The sequence below is a fragment of the Mustelus asterias genome, unplaced genomic scaffold (assembly GCF_964213995.1).
Source record: "Mustelus asterias unplaced genomic scaffold, sMusAst1.hap1.1 HAP1_SCAFFOLD_63, whole genome shotgun sequence".
NCBI classification, from domain to species: domain Eukaryota; kingdom Metazoa; phylum Chordata; class Chondrichthyes; order Carcharhiniformes; family Triakidae; genus Mustelus; species Mustelus asterias.
Genome location: NW_027590128.1, coordinates 969,545 through 990,848, shown reverse-complemented (window position 1 = coordinate 990,848; position 21,304 = coordinate 969,545). Strand labels below are relative to the sequence as shown.

Here is a 21,304-nt window from a genome sequence, read left to right as displayed (position 1 = left end):
CCTGAAGTTTATTAACATCAGCAGAAACAGACCCTAATGAACATAGCTCAGTTTTCAATCTGATTGACAACACAATCCAATCTCTGGAGTTAATTGTGAATTCGCTGGTGTCTCAGCAGGTTGGATGTCTGAGTAAATCCCATCCCACACACAGAACACGTGAATGGTCTCTCCCCGGTGTGAACTCGCTGGTGTGTCAGCAGGTTGGATGACTGAGTGAATCTCTTCCCACAATCAGAGCAGATGAACAGTCTCTCCCCAGTGTGAACTCGCTGGTGTCTTAGCAGTGCTGATGATTGAGTGAATCTCTTCCCACACCTGGAGCAGGTGAATGGTCTCTCTCCAGTGTGAACTCGCTGGTGTCTCAGCAGAGTGTATGACTGAGTGAATCCCTCCCCACACTGAGAGCATGTGAACGGTCTATCTCCCGTGTGAGTGCGCTGGTGAACGGTGAGATGAGATGATCGCTTGAACCCAGTTCCGCAGTGAGAGCACCTGAACGGTCTCTCGTCAGTGTGAACTTGTTGATGGTACATCAGTTCCTGAGAGGTTTTATAACACTTCCCACAGTCCAGACATTTAAACGGTCTCTCGTCAGTGTGATTTCTTTGGTGTGTCGTCAGGTTGGATAAATTAATAAATCCTTTCCCACACTCAGAGCAGGTGAACGGTCTCTGCCTAGTGTGAACTCGCTGGTGTGTCAGCAGGGTGGATTGGTGAGTGAATCCCTGTCCACAGTCAGTGCAGGTGAAAGGTCTCTCCCCAGTGTGAATTCGCTGGTGTGTCAGCAGTGTCGATGATTGAGTGAATCCGATCCCACACACAGAGCAGGTGAATGGCCTCTGCCCAGTGTGTGTGCGCTGGTGTGTCAGCAGGGTGGATGACTTAGTGAATCCTTTCCCGCAGTCCGAGCAGGTGAACGGCCTCTCCCCGGTGTGACCACGCTGATGAGTTTCCAGCTGGGATGGGTAATTAAATCCCTTCCCACAGACCCCACATTTCCACGGCTTCTCCCCATCATGACTGCATTTATGTTTTGACAGGTCAGATGACTGGTTGAATCCTTGTCCACACACAGAACACGAGTATGGTTTCCCTCCGCTATGAATGGAGCTTCTTCCTTCCATGTTCAAAGTATGACAATATTCAGGTTACGATAAATTGGTCGACTGTATCAGTCCCTGATGTGATGTTTGGTTTCAGTTTCCCAATTGCAAATCGTCCCCTTCTAAAACCCTGTGAAATTAATTGAGAACAGAAAAAAGGGAGTGAGAGAGAACCCACAAAAACACAAAGGCAGGTTGTGAAATTGAGCTGAATGAATCTGGTAATATGTGGGGCCTGCACTTGGAAAAAGTGACTATGAGAGCTGCTGGATTCAATTGATTCACTCATGTCCTTCAGGGAAGGAAATTTGTCAACTGATCTGGACTCTGCACCGAATCTCTGACCCAGAATCCCACCCAGGTCCTATCCCTGTACCCCACATATTTATACCATTACCTCCCCAACCTACACATTTTGGGGCACTAAGGGGCAATTTAGCATAGCCAATCCAGCTAACCTGCACATCATTGGACTGTGAGAGGAAACCGGAGCACCCGGATGAAACCCCACACAGACAAGAGGAGGCAGAGTCACCCGAGGCTGGATTGAACCTGGGTCCTTGGAGCTGTGAGGCAGCAGTGCGGACCACTGTGCTACCCCTTTTCAAAGAACTGTAACAATTTTGTGAAATTTCTGAGGCTATTTTATTTTGTTAAAGACACATAAGAATACAAATGATCTTCACTGCCCTGATATTGTTGTTCTGCCTCATCAGTAAGAAATTGGAAGTGAAAGAGTGACACGGTTTAGAACCATAGAACCTTACAGCACAGAAACAGGCCTTTTGGCCCTTCTTGGCTGCGCCGAACCATTTTTCTGCCTAGTCCCACTGACCTGCACCTGGACCATATCTCTCCACACCCCTCTCATCCATGTACCTGTCCAAGTTTTTCTTAAATGTTAAAAGTGAGCCCGCATTCACCACTTCATCTGGCAGCTCATTCCACACTCCCACCACTCTCTGTGTGAAGAAGCCCCCCCCCAATATTCCCTTTAAACTTTTCCCCCTTCACCCTTAACCCATGTCCTCTCGTTATTTTCTCCCCTAGCCTCAGTGGAAAAAGCCTGCTTGCATTCATTCCATCTATACCCATCATAATTTTATCCACCTCTATCAAATCTCCCCTTATTCTTCTACGCTCCAGGGGATAAAGTCCCAACCGATTCAACCTTTCTCTGTAACTCAGTTTCTCAAGTCCCGGCAACATCCTTGTAAACCTTCTCTGCACTCTTTCAACCTTATTAATATCCTTTTGATGTGTGATGGACAAGTTGTTCACATTCTGTCTCTGGGAAGATGTCAAAACATTGCCCCCAACAAACATGGCAGCTACGCATGCGCCCTGCTGCGAGTGCCCCGAATAAAGATGGCGGCCGCGCATGCTCCCCATTGGGTGTGCCCAGATAAAAATGGTGGCGGTTAATCCGGATCCTAACTGGAAGAAAACTGCTCTGTGCAAAGGGCTGGGATCAGCCCCGGATATCGGTAGGTTTTTTTTGCAGAAGCTGATCGTGATTACAAAGCCTCTCTGATCCCCCGCCTGATCCACTGCTCCCTCCGACAAGCAAATTCTCACCTTTTTCTGATTTTGGACCCGAACAAGAATTTCTCCATCGCCATCAATCACACTGCGCATGCTTCACTCAGTCCAGCCCCGCCTCTTCATTCACTCCGATTGGTTGGAGGAGCAGTCTCTTCCGCTTGGTCCTCCAGCCCCGCCCCCTCTCCTCCTATTGGCCCGGAGCTGCCATCAATCACTCGGGCATTGTGAGGTGTCGGAGGGCGGGGTTCACAATGAACATTCTCCACTCTCACTATCCGCCGCTTCTGGCTTCTCCCCGCCAACAAAGAGAGCAGGGGAGACACACTGACCTCCTGGCAATGTCACTGCATTAGTAATCCAGAGAGTCAGCACAATGTCCTGGGGACAGGGCTTCAACTTCATTCAATTAATACGATCTGCAATTTAAAGTTAGTCTCGATGGTGACTGAGGATCCTCTGGGAAAATCTCCACACACTCAGTTCTGGACACAAGGTTAACGTCTGTGATTCTGTCTGATCAGCCAGGGTGACTCAGGTTGATGTTTTTCACAAGTCATGAATGAAATTATCTCCTTGACAGATGCATGAACTGGAGGCGAACAGAGTGATAGAAACCGCGTATCGATGCAGACTTGGTGAGCCAAAGGGCCCTTTCCTGTGCTGCATTGTTCTTTGGCTACATTCATGGATCTGTGGCTGTGGGAACATATGAGCAGCAGTAGGCAAATTCAGCCGTTTGAGCCTGCTCTGCCATTCAATCAAATCATGGCTGATCTCTCCCTGGTCTCAAATCCACCTCCCCACATGTTCCCCATATTCCCTTATCCATTTTTTAAAATTAGAAATATATCTATCTCATTGAAACCATTGAACGATTCAGACTGCATTGTGCTATGGGGCAGCGAGTTTCACAAATTAACCACCATCTTCAAGAAGTAGTTCCTCCTCATCTCAGATTTAAATCTACTGCCTCTCAAGCTATACCCGTGACCTTCTGCACTCCAACATCCCTCTGTTCTTCTACAATTCTCATAGTTCTGCCATTTATCAGTAATCCTTTGTCTTGTTTTCCCTCCAGCTTTCTGCCTCACTATCAAGTGCACAACCATTTTTAGGATCATCGGCAAACTTCTTAGTCATGTCCCTACATTTAATTTCAAATCAATGATATAAACCAAGAATGAAGGACCCAGTATTGAGCCCTATGAAACCCCCTCTGGACACAGCCTTTTGATTCTTTACTGGATGTGGGTGTCACTGGCAAGACCAGCATTGTTGCTCAATCCTAGTTGCTCTCAAGCTGAGTGGCTTGCTGTGCTTTTTCAGAGCGCAGTTCATAGAATCATAGAAGAATCATAGAAACACTACAGTGCAGAAAGAGGCCATTTGGCCCATCGAGTCTGCGCTGACCACAATCCCACCCAGGCCCTAACCCCATATCCCTATATATTTACCCGCTAATCCTTCTAACCTACGCATCTTAGGACACTAAGGAGCAATTTTAGCACGGCCAATCAACCTAACCTGCGCATCTTTGGGCTGTGGGAGGAAACTGGAGCACCCGGAGGAAACCCTGGAAGTTCTGGAAGGCAACCACAACGCTGTGGGTCTGGATTCACATGGAGACCAGATCAGTTAAGGGCACTGGTGAACAGGATGGGTTTTTACAACAATTGCCAATGATTTCATGTTCACCCAGGGATTCGTTTTCAATTCCAGATTTATTAATTCAGTTTCCACCAGCTGCCACGTTGGGATTTGAATGTATGTCCCCAGTCCATTAGCTTGGGCCTCTGGATTACTCGTCCAATTACATGACCACTGCATCAGCATCTTCCAGTCACAAAAAAACACATCAACTGTCATTCATTGCCTTGTGCAACTGAGACAATTTTGTATCCAAAACGTAACTTGCGCTTGGATCTTTATTTGTTGCCCAGTGTACCATGTGGGACCTTGTAGATGTGGCACAAATGTTTCCATTTGCAGGAGAATCCAAAACAGATTTGATTTGATTTATTGTCACGTATTAGTATAAAGTGAAAAGTATTTTTTCTTGCATGCTGTCCAGACAAAGCATACCATTCACAGAGAAGGAAAGGAGACAGTGCAAAATGTAGTGTTACAGTCAAAGCTAGGGTGTAGAGAAAGATGAACTTAGTGAGAGGTTAGTCCATTCAAAAGTCTGACGGCAGCAGGCAAGAAGCTATTCTTGGGTCAGTTGGTACTGACCTCAGACTTTTGTATCTTTATCCCGTTGGAAGAAGCTGGAAGAGAAAATGTCCAGGGTGCGTGGGGCCCTTAATTATGCTGGCTGCTTTGCTGAGGCAGTGGGAAGTGCAGACAGAGTCTGATTTGCGTGATGGACTGGGCTTCTCGACCTTTTGTAGTTTCTTGCTGTCTTGGGCAGAGCAGAAGCCATACCAAGCTGTGATACAACCAGAAAGAATGCTTTCTATGGTGCATCTGTCAAAGTTGGTGAGAGTGGTAGATGATATGCCAAATTTCTTCAGTCTTTAGGAAAGTAGAGGCGTTGGTGGGCTTTCTTGACTATAGTGTTGGCATGGGGGTACCAAGATAGGTTGTTGGTGATCTGGACACCTAACAACTTGAAGCTTCTGACCATTTCTACTTTGTCCCCATTGATGTAGACAGGGGCATGTTCTCCTCTACGCTTCCTGAAGTCGATGATTATTTTGTTGACATTGAGGGACAGATTGTTGTTGCTGCACCAGCTCACCAGATTCTCTGTCTCGTCATTGTTTGAGATGCGACCCACCACAGTGGTGTCATCAGCAAACTTGAAAATCGAGTTGGAGGGGAATTTGGCCACACAGTCATAGGTGTATAAGGAGTATAGAAGGGGGCTGAGGACACAGCCTTGTGGGGCACCGGTGTTGAGGATGATCGTGGAGGAGGTGTTGAGGGTGATTGTGGAGGAGGTGTTGTTGCCTATCTTTAGTGATTGTGGTCTGTGAGTTAGGAAGTTCAGGATCCAGTCACAGAGGGAGGAGCCGAGACCCAGGCCATGGAGTTTGGAGATGAGTTTCATTGAATATGGTGTTGAAGGCTGAGCTATAGGGCCCGATTTTACCATTGCAGGCGCGAAAACATGGTAAAGTTGGGTGTGAGACCATTAACACGCTCCGCGCCCACGCAGATGGCCACTTTACTGAGACCCGGGAATGGCCATGATCTGATTCACGCCCGAAACGGGCGCAACGGTGATTTAAATGCATTTGCATGCATTAAAATTGAATTAATGAATTGCCCGCCCAACTTTATCAGCATTTCTCCCTTTACCACCGCGTTAGCCGATCCGGAATCGCACCGAAATGGACCTGCTGAATAAAAGTCTGATTCGAGCACTCCAGCTGCTGAAGAGGGGCGTTCAGAGCTTCCAACGGCTCACTAACCCAGATCGACCGGGGAGGGGGGGTCAGATGTACCTCGGGGGAGGGGGGAGTAAAGCCAGATCATTCTCTTGGGGGGTGGGGGAGGATTAGGCCAAATCGTTCCCTGGCCGGGGGGGGGGGGGGGGGGGGCGGGGCAGATCATTCTCTTGGAGGGGGGAGGGAGGTGGGTAAGATGTATCTCTGGGGGGTGTGGGGGGTGGGCATCGTCCTCTGGTGGCGGGGGGGGGGGGGGAGTGAGGCCAGATCATTCTCTGGGGGGTGGGGAGGGAGGCGGGTAGCATGTATCTCTGGTGGGGGGGAGGGGGGCCCGATAGCTCTCTGGCAGGGGGACAGGGGGGGTCTCTTCCATTGTTCAGGGCTCCTAGACACGGAACAGAAACTCCTTTACAGCTAGGTTTAGAGTCAGGAAGAACAATGATGGATGCTGTAAATGTGCTGTCAAATCAGAGATTGGTGTAAAACTGGGATCTGTTCCTGACTGAAAGTGAAATGCTGTTTAAGTTTAAACAGAAAGAAACTTTACAAGTGTTTTGTGTGTGGACAAGACTTTAACTGATCATCCAACCTGGAACGACACAAGGCCACTGGCACCATGGAGAAACTGTGGAAATGTGGAGACTGTCGGAAAGGATTCAATTACCCATGCCAGCTGGAAATTCATCGACACAGACACACTGGGGAGAGACCGTTCACCTGCTCTGTGTGTGGGAAGGGATTTGCACAGTTATCCAAGCTCCCTATCCACATGCGGGTTCACACCAGCGAGAAGTCATTCCCCTGCCTGGTGTGTGGGAAGGAATTTGTTCAGTTATCCAGCCTGCTGACACATCGGCATGTTCATTCTGATAAGAAACCTTTCAACTGTCCTGAATGTGAGAAGTGTTTCGTGGAAGTGAGGTACTGAGACACAAGCGCAGTCACACTGGAGAGAGACCATTCACCTGCTCCATGTGTGGGAAAGGGTTCAGTCAGTCATCCAGCCTGTGGAAACACCGGAGAGCTCACACTGTTGAAAGACCGTTCAGCTGCTCCATATGTGGGAAGAGATTCACTCAATCCTCCACTCTGGTGGAACATCAAAGAGTTCACACTGGGGAAGAGGCCATTCATCTGCTCTGTATTTGGGAGGGGATTCACTCATTCATTCAACCTGCTGAGACACCAGCAAGTTCACAAGTGAGAGCAGGGACTTGTTATGACTATTGTTAATCACATCCAGGCAGAAGCATGTTGGTTTGGATAATTGGAGTTTGTTTTGCTGATGTTCAAAGCCCAATAACTTGGGTGGTGTTTAATGTTCAGGATAAATTTTAAACTTGTTTTAAACACATTATTGTAGATTTTTGTCTTTCCCACCTCCATGTTTAACATCACCAGGCTGGAACTCAGAAAGGATAATCTGCAGAAGGATCACACAGTAAGAACAGAACTTCAGCCTGGATACAATCCTTCAGGGTCACACTGAGAGGGACAAATAGCACTTGGCTCTTTCACATCGCTCTTCACTGACAGCAAAATCCCCGTGTAGGTGAATCCTGAGGTGGGTAAGAAATGTGTCCCAGCTGCTCTCTTCCATGGTTCAGGGCTCCTAGACACGGAACAGAAACTCCTTTACAACTAGGTTTAGAGTCAGGAAGAACAATGATGGATGCTGTAAATGTGCTGTCAAATCAGAGATTGGTGTAAAACTGGGATCTGTTCCTGACTGAAAGTGAAATGCTATGTTTAAGTTTAAAAGATAACTTGGTAACCAGGGTTTCTCAATGACTTAGAAGAAGAATCTGAAGGAGAGTCAGACTGGCTTGTGTCCGTAACTCTGTTTCTTTGTCCACAGTTACTGCCAAACTTGCTGAGTTTTTCCAACATTTCCTGTTTTCATTTCGCAATTACACACTTGACTGGTCAGCACAGGTTGACTTATTACAGAACTCCCTGCTTCTTCTGCTCTGACTAAGATCGCAAGAAACTACAAAGAGTTGGGAATGTAATCCAGTCCATGATGCAAATCAGCCTCCCATCCATTCACTCCATGTAAACTTCAAAGAACAAAGAAAAGTACAGCTCAGGAACAGGCCCTTTGGCCCTCCAAGCCTGTACCAATGATGATGCCCTAACTAAACTAAAAAATAAATTTCTGCCCATACTCAGTCGGTATCCTTCATTCCCTTCCTATTCATGTACCATCCAGATGCCACTTAAATGTTACTAATGTGCCTGCTTCCACCACCACCTCTGGCAGCACGTTCCAAGCATCCACCACTCTCTGCATTGAAAACGTTCCCCCTCTCACCTTGAGCCCGTGCCACCCTCAGAAAAAGCCTCAGACTATCCATCCTGTCTATGTCTCTCATAATTTTGCCGTTGACTCAGGAAAGTAGCCAGCATAATCAAGGACGCAAAACACCCTGGAAATACTCTCTTCCACCTTCTTCCATTAGAAAAAAGATGCAAAGGTCTGCTAATATATAGCAATCAACAAGAACAGCTTCTTCCCTGCTGCTAACAGACTTTCGAATGGACCTACAATATATTAAGCTGATCTTTCTCTACAGCCTGTGTGTGACTGCAACATTATATTCTGCACCCTCTCCTTTCCTTCTCCCCTATGTACTCTATGAATAGTATATTTTGATTGTACAGCGCACAAGAAACAATACATTTCACTACATCCCAATATCTGTGACAAGAATAAATCAAATCAAATCCCTTGATCCTCTGAGACCACTTCCTGTTGGCTTCCAGGACAACATTACACTGTCAGATAAAGTTAAGGGGCTTGGAGACAGGAACAAAATGAGGCCATGAATTGGAGTTGGGAAATTAAATCAGATTAGCATGATAAATTTTTTAAAAAGACAATTAATAAAAAAATTAATTGTTACTTTTAATATATTAATTTTGCACAGGATAGCTAACGAGTAGGAGTAGATAATGTTAATTTTATTTTTCAATTACTGTGACCCTCGATATTTCATTCCATTGATGAAATAAATGCCAGGTTAATCAGGCCAATCTCCTTCTCAAGGGCAACACGCACATGCCTGTTAAGCTCTGCACCCAGTGCCCACCTCCCTGAACGGAGCATGTGCGGTGTGGCTGCAGGAGGCTGAGGGGACGAGCGCAGTCTTGGCAATTATATGAAGATGCTTGTAGATGTGGAGATTCACCTGATGATGGGGCGGTGCTCCGAAAGCTCGTGATTTCAAATAAACCTGTTGGACTTTAACCTGGTTGTGAGACTTCTTACTGAGTCTCAGCAACAGCGGATAAATAATTCTAAACTCACTGGATCAATGGCGGGGATGTTACCCAACCTGCCCCGCGGGAGAGAATGTCCCCGATCAGAGCAGGAGACCTGAACGCATGCGCAGTTCCTCTTTGTACTGAACATGCGCAGGCTGGACAGTGGACGAGAAGCTGGTTTGTCGAACCGCGGACGGTAAGAGGCGGCGGCGCGAGAAGAAACGGCAGCCGGTAGGAGGCGGAGGGTGAGGAGAGAGTTCATTAACACCCGGTGTAGGCCGCAAATCCCCAATAAAATCCTGCAGCTCTCGCGTTTGGAGTACCGACGCTTTTCCCGGCAACAGGCCCGGGGTAACGGCCGCCATCTTGTTCTAGCGGGCTGCAGGGCGCAGGCGCGGCTATCTGTGACGTCACAAAGGGCGGGCGGGTTCTCAGGGTCCCCGTGACCAGGAGAGAAAATGTTTGATTCAAGAATTTTATTCTCAATCCGTTCACAGGAGCGAAGGAGGAAGCTGGAAGTGGAGGGTGGAGATGCTGCAGTGGGTATGGATACACAATGAATGGGAGGATGCTAGGAAGTAGAGCAGAGAGACCTAAGGGTGCATGTGCAAAGATACTTGATGGAAGCAGGACAGGTTGGTGAGGTGGTTACAAGGCATATAAGATAGTTACCTTTATCAGCCAAGGCATAGAACAGAAGAGCAGGGAAGTTACGATGGAACTGTACAAAATGCTCGGTTGGCCACAGCTAGTGTGCTGTGTGCAGTTCTGGTCACCACACAACAGGAAGGATGTGATTGCACTAGAGAGGATGCAGAGGAGATTCACCAGGATGTTGCCTGTGTTGGAGCATTTCAACTATGGAGAGAATCTGGCTACGCTGAGATTGTTGTTCTTAGAACAGAGAAGGCTGATAGGGACATGATTGAAGTCTTTAAAATTATGAGGGATATAGTTAGGATAGTCATAGAGGTTTGCAGCATAGAAGCAGGTCCTTCAGCCCAACTTGCCCATGCTGCCCCTTTTTTAACCCTGAAGCTAGTCCCAATTGCCTGCATTTGGCCCATACCCCTCTACCCATCTCGTCCATGTAACTGTCTAAACACTTTTTAAAAGACAAAATTGTACCTGTGATGCACCTCAATGAGCACCCGGAAACAAGGCTTTAGAACTGAAGGCTTTAATACATTAACAATGAAACTACTAACACAAATTCACCCGTTCAGACTGAAGGGGTCCTGCCGGAGCAGGGGGTCTTATACCCTGCCACCGGAGGCGGGACCCCACTGGAGTGTGCCACGATAACACTTAGGACAGGTAAACACCCTAACCCAACAACATAGTACAACCCCCATAACAACAACACCCTAGCCCAACAGTAACACAATAACAACCCCAGTGGTGAACCAACGATGGTTCACCACATTCACCCCTCCTTTAGGAACCAAAGGTGGCGGGGTGGATGAAAACAGACAATGACAAAAAAAATAACAGGATTCACAAGTCCAGACGGTCTGGAGGACCGCACCGACGCTGCGATCTTCTCAACACCGGTTGCGAAACCGGAGCAGGTGCTTGCGGTGGCTCTCTCAAAGCAACATCTGGCTGTCCCCTCAAAGACTCCCGGGCCGGCCGGCCCTGATGAGGCGATGGTGTAGGGGATCCTGGAACGTTTGGTGGTGGTGGTGGTGATGATGATGGTGGCGCCGATCTCCGAGTCTCAGGCAAGCTGTACATGGGAGTAAAAGTGTTATGCACTGGTCCCGGTGCTGACCGCGCCACGTCTGGGGAAGTAATGAGGAGTAGTGGATCTGTGACTGGGGGAATAGGAGCGACGAGTTGCTACGTCCCCTGCGGGCGCCAGGTCTCTAATGGAGACAGTGTCCTCTCGCCCGTCAGGATATGCCACATAGGCATACTGAGGGTTGGCGTGGAGGAGTTGGACCGGTTCGACCAAGGGGTCGGACTTGCGAGCCCTCACATGGCGCCGCAGAAGGACGGGTCCTGGGTACGTCAACCAGGCTGGCAATGAGGTCCCCGAGGACGACTTCCGAGGGAATGAGAACATCCTCTCGTGGGGAGTAGCATTGGTTGCCGTACACAGGAGGGAGCGGATAGAATGGAGCGCAGTTGGAAGGACCTCCTGCCACCGGGAGACTGGAAGGCCCTTGGATTTCAGTGCCAGTAGGACAGCCTTCCAGACTGTAGCATTCTCCCTTTCCACCTGTCCGTTACCCCTAGGGTTGTAGCTCGTGGTTCTACTAGAGGCAATCCCGAATGAGAGCAGGAATTGCCTCAAGTCGTTGCTCATGAACGACGAGCCCCTGTCGCTATGAATATAGCAGGGGTACCCGAACAGGGTAAAAAGCTCACTGAATGCCTTGATGACGGTGGCAGTCGACGTGTCCGCACAGGGGAAAACAAACGGAAACCGGGAAAATTCGTCTATTATGTTAAGAAAATAGACATTCCGATCCGTTGAGGGAAGGGGGCCCTTAAAATCTACACTCAGCCTCTCAAAAGGGCGAGTGGCCTTGACCAAATGTGCCCGGTCTGGTCGATAAAAGTGTGGTTTGCATTCTGCGCAAATCCGACAACTTCTAGTAACTGACCTGACCTCCTCCACCGAGTAGGGTAGGTTGCGGGCTTTTATGAAGTGGTAGAGTCTGGTGACTCCAGGATGACACAGATCATTGTGGAGAGCCTTCAAGCGGTCCTCCTGCATGATGGCGCATGTTCCGCGCGAGAGGGCATCCGAGGGCTCATTGAGCTTCCCTGGACGATACATAATATCGTAATTATAGGTGGAGAGCTCAATTCTCCACCGCAAGATCTTATCGTTCTTGATCTTGCCCCTCTGCGTGTTACTGAACATAAACGCCACGGATCGTTGATCCGTGATCAGGGTGAACCGCTTACCTGCCAGGTAATGGCGCCAGTGTCTGACTGCCTCCACAATGGCCTGAGCCTCCTTTTCCACCGCTGAGTGCCGAATCTCTGGGCCTTGAAGGGTGCAGGAAAAAAACGCGACGGGCCTGCCTGCCTGGTTTAGTGTGGCGGCTAGGGCGAAGTCCGATGCATCACTCTCCACCTGGAAAGGGATGGATTCATCCACCGCGTGCATCGTGGCTTTCGAGATGTCGCTTTTCAAAACCTTGAAGGCCAATTGGGCCTCCGGCGTAAGTGGGAAGGTCGTGGACTTAATGAGCGGACGAGCTTTGTCCGCGTAGTTGGGGACCCACTGTGCATAATACGAAAAGAACCCGAGGCATCTCCTCAGTGCTTTCGTGCTAGCGGGCAAGGGAAGTTCAGTGAGTGGGCGCATACGGTCTGGATCAGGGCCAATGACCCCGTTTTCCACCACGTATCCGAGGATGGCTAACCTACGCGTACGGAATACGCACTTCTCCCTGTTATAGGTCAGATTCAGGCGAGATGCAGTGCGTAGAAAGTGTTGGAGATTCGTGTCGTGGTCCTGCTGGTCATGGCCGCAGATGGTGACGTTATCCAGGTACGGGAAGGTAGCCCGCAACCCGTTCTGGTCCACCATTCGGTCCATAGCACGCTGGAAGACCGAGACCCCATTGGTGACACCAAATGGAACCCTGAGGAATTGGTATAGACGACCATCCGCCTCAAAAGCCGTATATTGTCGGTCCTCTGGGCGGATGGGGAGTTGATGGTAGGCGGACTTAAGGTCTATGGTAGAAAACACTCGGTACTGCGCAATCTGATTGACCATATCAGAAATGCGCGGGAGAGGATACGCATCCAGCTGCGTGTATCTATTAATGGTCTGACTATAGTCGATGACCATCCGAGGTTTGTTCCCGCTTTTGACTACCACGACCTGCGCTCTCCACGGACTAGCACTGGCCTGTATGATCCCTTCCTTGAGGAGCCGCTGAACCTCAGATCTAATAAAGATCCGGTCCTCAGCGCTGTAACGCCTACTTTTAGTAGCGATGGGCTTGCAGCCAGGTACCAGATTTTTAAAAAGGGATGGTGTCGTGATCTTCAGGGTGGATAGATTGCACGCGGGGCGCTTTGGGCAATTTGGAGGCTGCGGCTGGTTCCCTACTGCCAGTGAAGGGAGTGGCCCACCGTACTGTAGGATCACACTCCTCATGTGGGCCATAAAGTTTAGTCCGAGGAGAATTGGCGCGCAAAGGTGAGGTAGCACAAGGAGCCTGTATTGCTCGTAAACTGTGCCCTGTACCTCAAGAGTTACCATACATCGTCCTTGGATCGGTACAGACCGGGACTGTGATGCCATGGAAATTGTCTGTTTGGCAGGGAGAACCCGGAGTCCACACCTTTTAGCAGTTTCAGGGTGTATGAAACTTTCGGTGCTCCCACTGTCAAACAGACAATTCACAGTTCTGCCACTAACATTTACCTCCATCATGGAATGTTCCAGTCTGAAATGCCTGGTCTGATCCAGAGAGATCGACGCCACCGTTGGCCCCTGGGCGTCACTGCATGCTGCCGATGTGGATGCTGAGGACCCCTGCTGGTCGCTCCTAGTCGTCGTGGACCATGATGGCCGCCCCCATGAATCGCATGTGGCCGAGGGCTCCAAGCGCAGCGACTCCTGGTGGTCTTCCTCCTCCTCTGTCTGCCACGATGGCGCCGTCCTGAGATCGCACGTGGTCGGACCTCGTGGGTACTGCAGCGCCGAAAGAGATGGTCTCCGTTCTGGAGGGTTACATGCTGCACTGCCGTTTTTCGGTTTGGACCTGCAGACTTTGCCGTAGTGGCCTTTTTTACCGCACTGGCTGCAGATTGCCGTTCTTGCCGGACACTGTTGCCGTGGATGCTTGGCCCCACCGCAAAAATAGCATCGCTGGCCACCTGGAGCTGCCGCCGTCGTCGAATCGATCTGGGAGCGCGGGTTCGCGGGGCGAGGAGGGAGCAGAGCTTGCTCCAACCACGTTGACTGCACGTGGTCCTCGGGGTACAGCGCCAAGCTCTTCGACGCCGCCTCCAACCTCACGGCCATCCCCATTGCCTGGGTCAAGTTGAGTTTCCCCTTTTCTAATAATTTAAGTCTGATGTACGAGGACCCTACCCCTGCTACGAACGCGTCTCGGGCGAGGTCTTGCATGTACTGCTCGGCGGAGACATCCTTACAGTCACAACCCCTGGCAAGCTGCAGGAGTTCATTGGCGTAGTCTTCTATGGTCTCGCCCGACTGCCGACGTCGTGTAGCGAGGAGATAACGAGCGTGAATCTCGTTGGGTGGCGTAATGTACCTATTCTTTAGGAGCTCGACGGCACCCTGGTAAGTGGAAGCTGCACGAATGGCTAGGTAAATCGTGTCGCTTACCCTTGCGTGGAGGACCTGGAGTCTATCACTGTCTGTAGTGATAGCTACCGAGGCTGCCAGGTAGTCCTCGAAGCACTTCCACCAATGTTCGAACGTGTTAGCTGCACCGACCGCACGTGGGTCCAGTGTCAGACGATCCGGTTTTAGGATCTGTTCCATATTCTCAGTTAATGTATTAAATTGATGCACCTCAATGAGCACCCGGAAACAAGGCTTTAGAACTGAAGGCTTTAATACATTAACAATGAAACTACTAACACAAATTCACCCGTTCAGACTGAAGGGGTCCTGCCGGAGCAGGGGGTCTTATACCCTGCCACCGGAGGCGGGACCCCACTGGAGTGTGCCACGATAACACTTAGGACAGGTAAACACCCTAACCCAACAACATAGTACAACCCCCATAACAACAACACCCTAGCCCAACAGTAACACAATAACAACCCCAGTGGTGAACCAACGATGGTTCACCACAACCTGCCTCTACTACTGCCTCTAGCAGCTCGTTCCAGACACTCACCACCCTCTGTGAAAAAAATTGCCCCTCTAGACCCTTTTGTATCTCTCACCTTAAACCTGTGCTCTCTAATTTTATACATCCTTACCTTTGGTAAAATATATTGACTATCTAGCTGATCTGTGCCTCATTATTTTATAGACCCCTATAAAGTCACCCCTAAGCCTCCTACGCTCCAGAGAAAAATGTCCCAGTCTATCCAGCCTCTTCTTATAACTCAAACCACCAAATCCTGGGAGCATCCTAGTAAATCTGTTCTGCACTCTTTCTAGTTGAATAATATCCTTTCTATGGTAGGGTGACCAGAACTCTCCACAGTATTCCAAGTGTGGCCTTACCAATGTATTGTGTACAACTTCAACAAGACGTCCCAACTCCTGTATTCAATGTTCTGACCAATGAAAGCAAGCATGCCAAATGCCTTCTCCACCACTCTGTCCACCTGTAACTCCACTTTCAAGGAGTTATGAACCTGTACCCCGAGATCTCTTTGTTCTGTAACTCTCCCCAACGCCCTACCATTAACTGAGTAAGCCCTGCCCTGGTTCGATCTACCAAAATGCATCACCTCGCATTTATCTAATTTAAACTCCATCTGCTATTCATCAGCCCACTGGCCCAATTGATCAAGATCCCGTTGCAATCCTAGATAACCTTCACTGTCCACTATGCCACCAACCTTGGTGTCATCTGCAAACTTGGGATAAAAGCATCTTCATCTTCATCTGTCACAGCTTACTCTCTGATTTCAGCTTCTTTGCCATTTGGCCATTCATACCTTTTATTCTCTCTATGGACTGCCATTAGCAGCCTTTTCCCCTTGTTTTTGTGGCTGTGACTCATCTTTCATTCTCTCACCCTACAGTATAAATATCTCCCACTTTCTATGCCTTTTAGGTTTATTTGGATTTTATTTGAGTCCACTCACGTAATGAAGGAGCAGCACTCTGAAAGCTCATGGTACCAAATAAACCTATTGGACTTTAACCTGGTGTTGTGAGACTTCTTACTGTGCCCACCCCAGTCTAACGCCGTCATCTCCACATTATGCCTTTTAGCTTTGACAAAGGGTCATCTGGACTCAATGTCAGCTCTTTTCTGTCCTTACAGATGCTGCCAGACCCGCTGAGATTTTCCAGCATGTTCTCTTTTTGTTTAGGATAGACAGGAAGTTACTTTTCCCCTTAGAGGGGTCAAAAACCAGCTGCCATAGATTTGAGTTAAGGGGCAGGAGATTTAGAGGGGATTTGAGAAAATACTTTTTCACCCAGAGGCTGGTGGGAATCTGGAACTCAGAACCTCAAAGGGTGGTAAAGGTGAGAACTCTCAACATTTAAGAACCATTTAGATGAGTGTTTGAAATGCAATAGCATAGAAGGCTCTGGACCAAGTACAAGAAATGGGATGAGAATAGATATGTTTGATGGCCGGCACTGACACAATGGGCCTCTTTTTGTGCTGTAAAACTCTGTGACTATGATTTCAGGCCAGGAAGGAGCAAAAATGTGAAGGATGGGGATTTACAGCTTTGGTGCAATGAGGAAGGAAGAAATGTTCCATCGAAACTAGAATTGTCCTTTCTGAATTTCTGTCCTGTACTGACGGCGATGACTTTTGTAAAATACCTTTGTCTCAGAAAACAAAGGATTTCTAATTTCAATGTGACTGCCTCCTTCTGTGCTGTGACCTTTGTCTCTTTCTATTCTTTTATAAAAGGATCTGGAAGCACGCACACCCAAGCAAAAGTGTCCAGTGAACTGAATGTGGAAAGTGGTTTCTCTAGTTATACAGCCTGAAAAAATATAACACCGTTCATAGCGGGAAGAAACTATACATGTGTTCTGTGTGTGGACGAGGCTTCAGCTGATCATCCAACCTGGAGAGAGACAGGGACACTGACACCATGGAGAAACAGTGGAAGTGTGGGGACTGTGGGAAACGATTCAATTTTCCATCCCGGCTGGAAATCCATCGACGCATTCACAGTGGGGCTGGCACGATGGAAAAACCGTGGAAATGTGTGGAATGTGGGAAGGGATTCAATTATCCATCCCTGTTGGAAATTCACCGACGCAGTCACACTGGAGAGAGACCATGGAAATGTGAGGAATGTGGGAAAGGATTCAATTATCCATCCCTGCTAGAATACCATCGACGCAGTCACACTGGGGCAGGGGCCATGGAGAAACCATGGAAATGTGAGGATTGTGGCAAAGGATTCAATTTCCCATGCCTGCTGGAAATCCATCGACGCAGCCACACCGGGGAGAAGCCATTCTCCTGTTCTGTGTGTGGGAAGGGATTTACTAAGTCAACCAACCTACTGAGACACCAGCGAAATCACACTGAGGAGAAGCCCTTCAGCTGCACTTACTGTGAAAAGAGTTTTGGACAGTTATCCAACCTCACTGCACACCAGCGGGTTCACACTGGGGAGAGACCATTCACCTGCTGTATGTGTGGTAAGGGATTCACTCAGTCAGCCAGCCTCATGTTACACCAGCGAGTTCACACAGAGGAGAGGCCATTCAGCTGCACGCACTGTGGAAAGAGGTTCAGGCAATCTTCCAACCTCACTGCACACCAACGCACTCATACTGGGGAGCGACCATTCACCTGCTCTGTGTGTGGGAAGAGATTTACTCACTCAAGTGGCCTTTGGTCACACCAGCGAATTCACACATTGTCGAGCGGTTGACAATCACCAGGCAAGACTGTTCTCTTCCTGTTGGGGAGCACTTCAGCGGTCACGGGCATTCGGCCTCTGATATTCGGGTAAGCGTTCTCCAAGGCGGCCTTCGCGACACACGACAGCGCAGAGTCGCTGAGCAGAAACTGATAGCCAGGTTCCGCACACACAAGGACGGCCTCAACCGGGATATTGGGTTTATGTCACACTATTTCACATAAATATTTCTGCTTTTTTCCTCCTGAGTCTTTATCATGCGATCCTAGAATCAGAATTTATGTCACACTATTTGTAACTCCCACAGTTGCGTGGACCTGCAGAGTTTCACTGGCTGTCTTGTCTGGAGACAATACACATCTTTTTAGCCTGTCTTGATGCTCTCTCCACTCCCATTGTTTTGTTTCTTAAAGACTGGATTAGTTGTAAGTATTCGCATTCCAACCATTATTCATGTAAATTGAGTCTGTGTCTTATAAGTTCTGTTTGTGAACAGAATTCCCACTCACCTGAAGAAGGGGCTCAGAGCCTCGAAAGCTTGTGTGGCTTTTGCTACCAAATAAACCTGTTGGACTTTAACCTGGTGTTGTTAAACTTCTTACTGTGTTTACCCCAGTCCAACGCCGGCATCTCCACATCAATAATCAGCAAGTCAGCCCGAGTCTGTGGCCCCTCCCACCATCTGAAACCGTCACAATGTCCGGCTGATTGACGGCAGCTGCGGACCAATAGGCGGAGAGGGGGCGGGACTGGAGGACCGAGCAGGAGCGGCTGGTCCTCCAACCAATAGGAGTGAATGAGGGGCGGGGCTGGGAGTGGAGCATGCGCAGTCCGGGTAATGCCGGCGGATAGTTTTTTTCTGGGACCCAGGTTCGGTGAGGGAATGGGCTGTGCCGAGGGAGCGATGGATCAGGCTGGTGAGCAGGGAGGTTTCGCAAATATGTTGTGCAAACCGCAACCTCTCAACATTTTAGTGAAGGAATTTTCAATTTTTCAGCACTGGATGTCAAGACAATGTATGAACTGGAGGGGAACTTGGAGATGATGATGTTCACATACAGCTGCTATCCTTGCTAAATGGTGGTGGTTGAGGGTTTAGGAGGTTCTGTGTAAGTTCCGGCTGAGTTGTAAATATATAACATTCCTCTCCTTCACCCCTTGCCTCTTCTCCCTTCTGTCTCTCTCTCTCCTGCTATGGAGACTAGAGTCTTGCACAGATCCAGACCGGGCGGTAGATTCCCTTCCCTGAAGGACATTGCTGAGTCAGTTGGTGTTTTATGACAATCCAGCTGTTTCATTGTCACTTGGTCCTCGTGCCGGCCCCACAAATTACCAGATTCATTCAGCTCAATTCACAACCTGCCTTTGTGTTTTTGTGGGTTCTCTCTCACTCCTCTTTTTGTGTTTTAAATCAATTTCATAGGTTTTTAGAAGAAAACGATTTGAACTCAGGAAACTAAAATCAAACATCACCCAATTTATCCTGCCCTGAATGTGATCGAGTTTTGAACATAGGAGGAAAAAGCACTGTTCACAGTGGGGAGAAACCACACACGTTTCTGTGTGTGGACGAGGCTTCAGTCGATCATCTGGTCTGTCAATTAATGGGTCGTTAATCTTTGCAGTTCTCTTGCCCAGAGAGCAGTGGAGGCTGCATCATTAAATATAGGGTCAAGGGTTATGGGGGACAGGAAGAAAATGAAGTCAGAATCACAATCAGATCAGCCATGATCTTATGAAATAGAACAGCAGAGTTGGTGAGCCGAATGGCCTACTCCTGCTCCTATTTCATCGGATCCTATTGTCACTTGGTCGAGAACAAGAGTGTCAAGAGTGCCCATCAGCATGAATTAGCACCTTGAAGAGAATTGGGAGGGTGAATACAGCAGAGTGAGAATGGAGGGAGTGGGGAGTTGGGGGGGATTGAGCAAGAGGTAGTAACTTACAGGTTTGGGGAACGAGAGCGGACAGAATGTTTCACAGCAACTAGAATTGTCTGTTCTGAGTTTCTGAGCTGTACAGACAGTGATGACATTTGTAAACTCCTTTTACAGGATACTAAAAGGAGAGGATTTGCCATCAGAAATCCCAAACTAAACTTCACATCAAGACCTGACAGAGTCACTCGATTCATTTGGACGCAGGAAACCATCACCCATTTTGCCATCAGTGTGACTGCAAAAGCACTGAGACACAGACAGCCACACCATGGGGAAACCATGGAAATGTGTGGATTGTGGGAAGGGATTCACTTCCCCATCTCATCTGGAAATTCACAGGTGCAGTCACACCGGGGAGAGACAGTTCACTTGCTTCCAGTGTAGGAAGGGATTTGTTAATTCATCAAACTTGCTGACACACCAGCAAGTTCACTCTGGGGAGAGTCCCTTCACCTGCTCCACGTGTGGGAAAGGACGCAGAAATTCATCCACCCTCCTGGCACACCAGCGAGTTCACACCGGAGAGAGTCCATTCACCTGCTCTGACTGTGGGAAGGGATTTATTAATTCATCAAGCCTCCTGCGACACCGGCGAGTTCACACCGGAGAGAGGCCATTCACCTGTTGTGTGTGTGGGACAGGATTCACTCGATCATCCCACCTGCTGAAACACCAGCGAGTTCACACTGGGGAGAGGCCATTCATCTGGTCTGACTGTGGGAAAGGATTCACTCAGTCATTCAACCTGCTGAGACACCAGTGGGTTCACAAATGATTTTAGGGGTTGGATTTTGCTGTTGTTGCTGCTGTTAATCACATCCAGGACTGAAGCATCTTCATTCTGACAGTTGATAAAGTGGGAGGGTCAAAGGGTTTCTTGCTGTTGGACTGACCGGTCTCTCAATTTTTATTCCAGTGGCTGATTCCCTTTAAATGAGGGCACCGTTTCCACTGAAATTATCCACAAAAGCAGATGTACATTAATTTTATTTTGGACAGTAAATAGTATTTTTCCTATCACTACAAGTGCCTTGTCTTTCATCCATCCTCGTCCTGAGGGTTGGTCACACTCTGAACAATCTTTCTCCACTGATTTATCTGCTGCTCTCACTGTCTGTCCCATTGAGAGGCCGGTCCACATTCTGATATTATTCACCTGTGCCATCTCGGGCCTTCCTTGTGCACATTTTCCAGGTGTTCTGTCTCACGTTGCCTCTTTTTCCAAACACTCCCTCCCTATTCACAACACCTGTCCAAAATAGGTGAGCTTCCGGGATGTCAGAGCCTCAGACAGGTTCCGGTGAACACCAGCTTTCTCCAGCACCCACTCATTCACCCACTTTGCCGTCCGTGACACACGGAATATCCGTCTGAGTCCTTTAATTTCAAACTTTTTTATTGGAGCCTCGTCACTCTTCTCGATGGTCCAGCTTTCAGACACACATTGTCATCGGCCACACAAGGGCTTTCAGAAGATGAATGTTGATTGTAACCGAGATCCTGTGGGTGCTCCACACTCTTT

At 48.6% G+C, this 21,304-nt stretch overlaps 3 protein-coding genes and 1 pseudogene across 3 annotated transcripts in view; 2 read left to right on the top strand and 2 right to left on the bottom strand.

The window, feature by feature from the left end:
• Positions 1 to 21,304, bottom strand: part of LOC144483360 (uncharacterized) — a 461,390-nt gene that overhangs the window by 115,055 nt on the left and 325,031 nt on the right. The window lies entirely within an intron of this gene.
• The window catches only part of LOC144483333 (uncharacterized), an 84,058-nt gene that overhangs the window by 54,407 nt on the left and 8,347 nt on the right, over positions 1 to 21,304 (bottom strand). Inside the window, exon 2 of the mRNA XM_078202049.1 lies at positions 106 to 939. Within this exon, the coding sequence (XP_078058175.1) occupies positions 106 to 939 (834 nt within the window). The remainder of the gene's footprint in view (positions 1 to 105; positions 940 to 21,304) is intronic.
• On the top strand, positions 6,660 to 9,756 carry LOC144483320 (uncharacterized; annotated as a pseudogene).
• Positions 9,502 to 20,557, top strand: LOC144483319 (uncharacterized). The gene is made up of 3 exons (XM_078202038.1): positions 9,502 to 9,555; positions 16,873 to 17,838; positions 20,134 to 20,557. Exons 2-3 carry the CDS (start codon positions 17,060 to 17,062, stop codon positions 20,555 to 20,557), a joined length of 1,203 nt encoding a protein of 400 aa, XP_078058164.1. The 5' UTR covers positions 9,502 to 9,555; positions 16,873 to 17,059.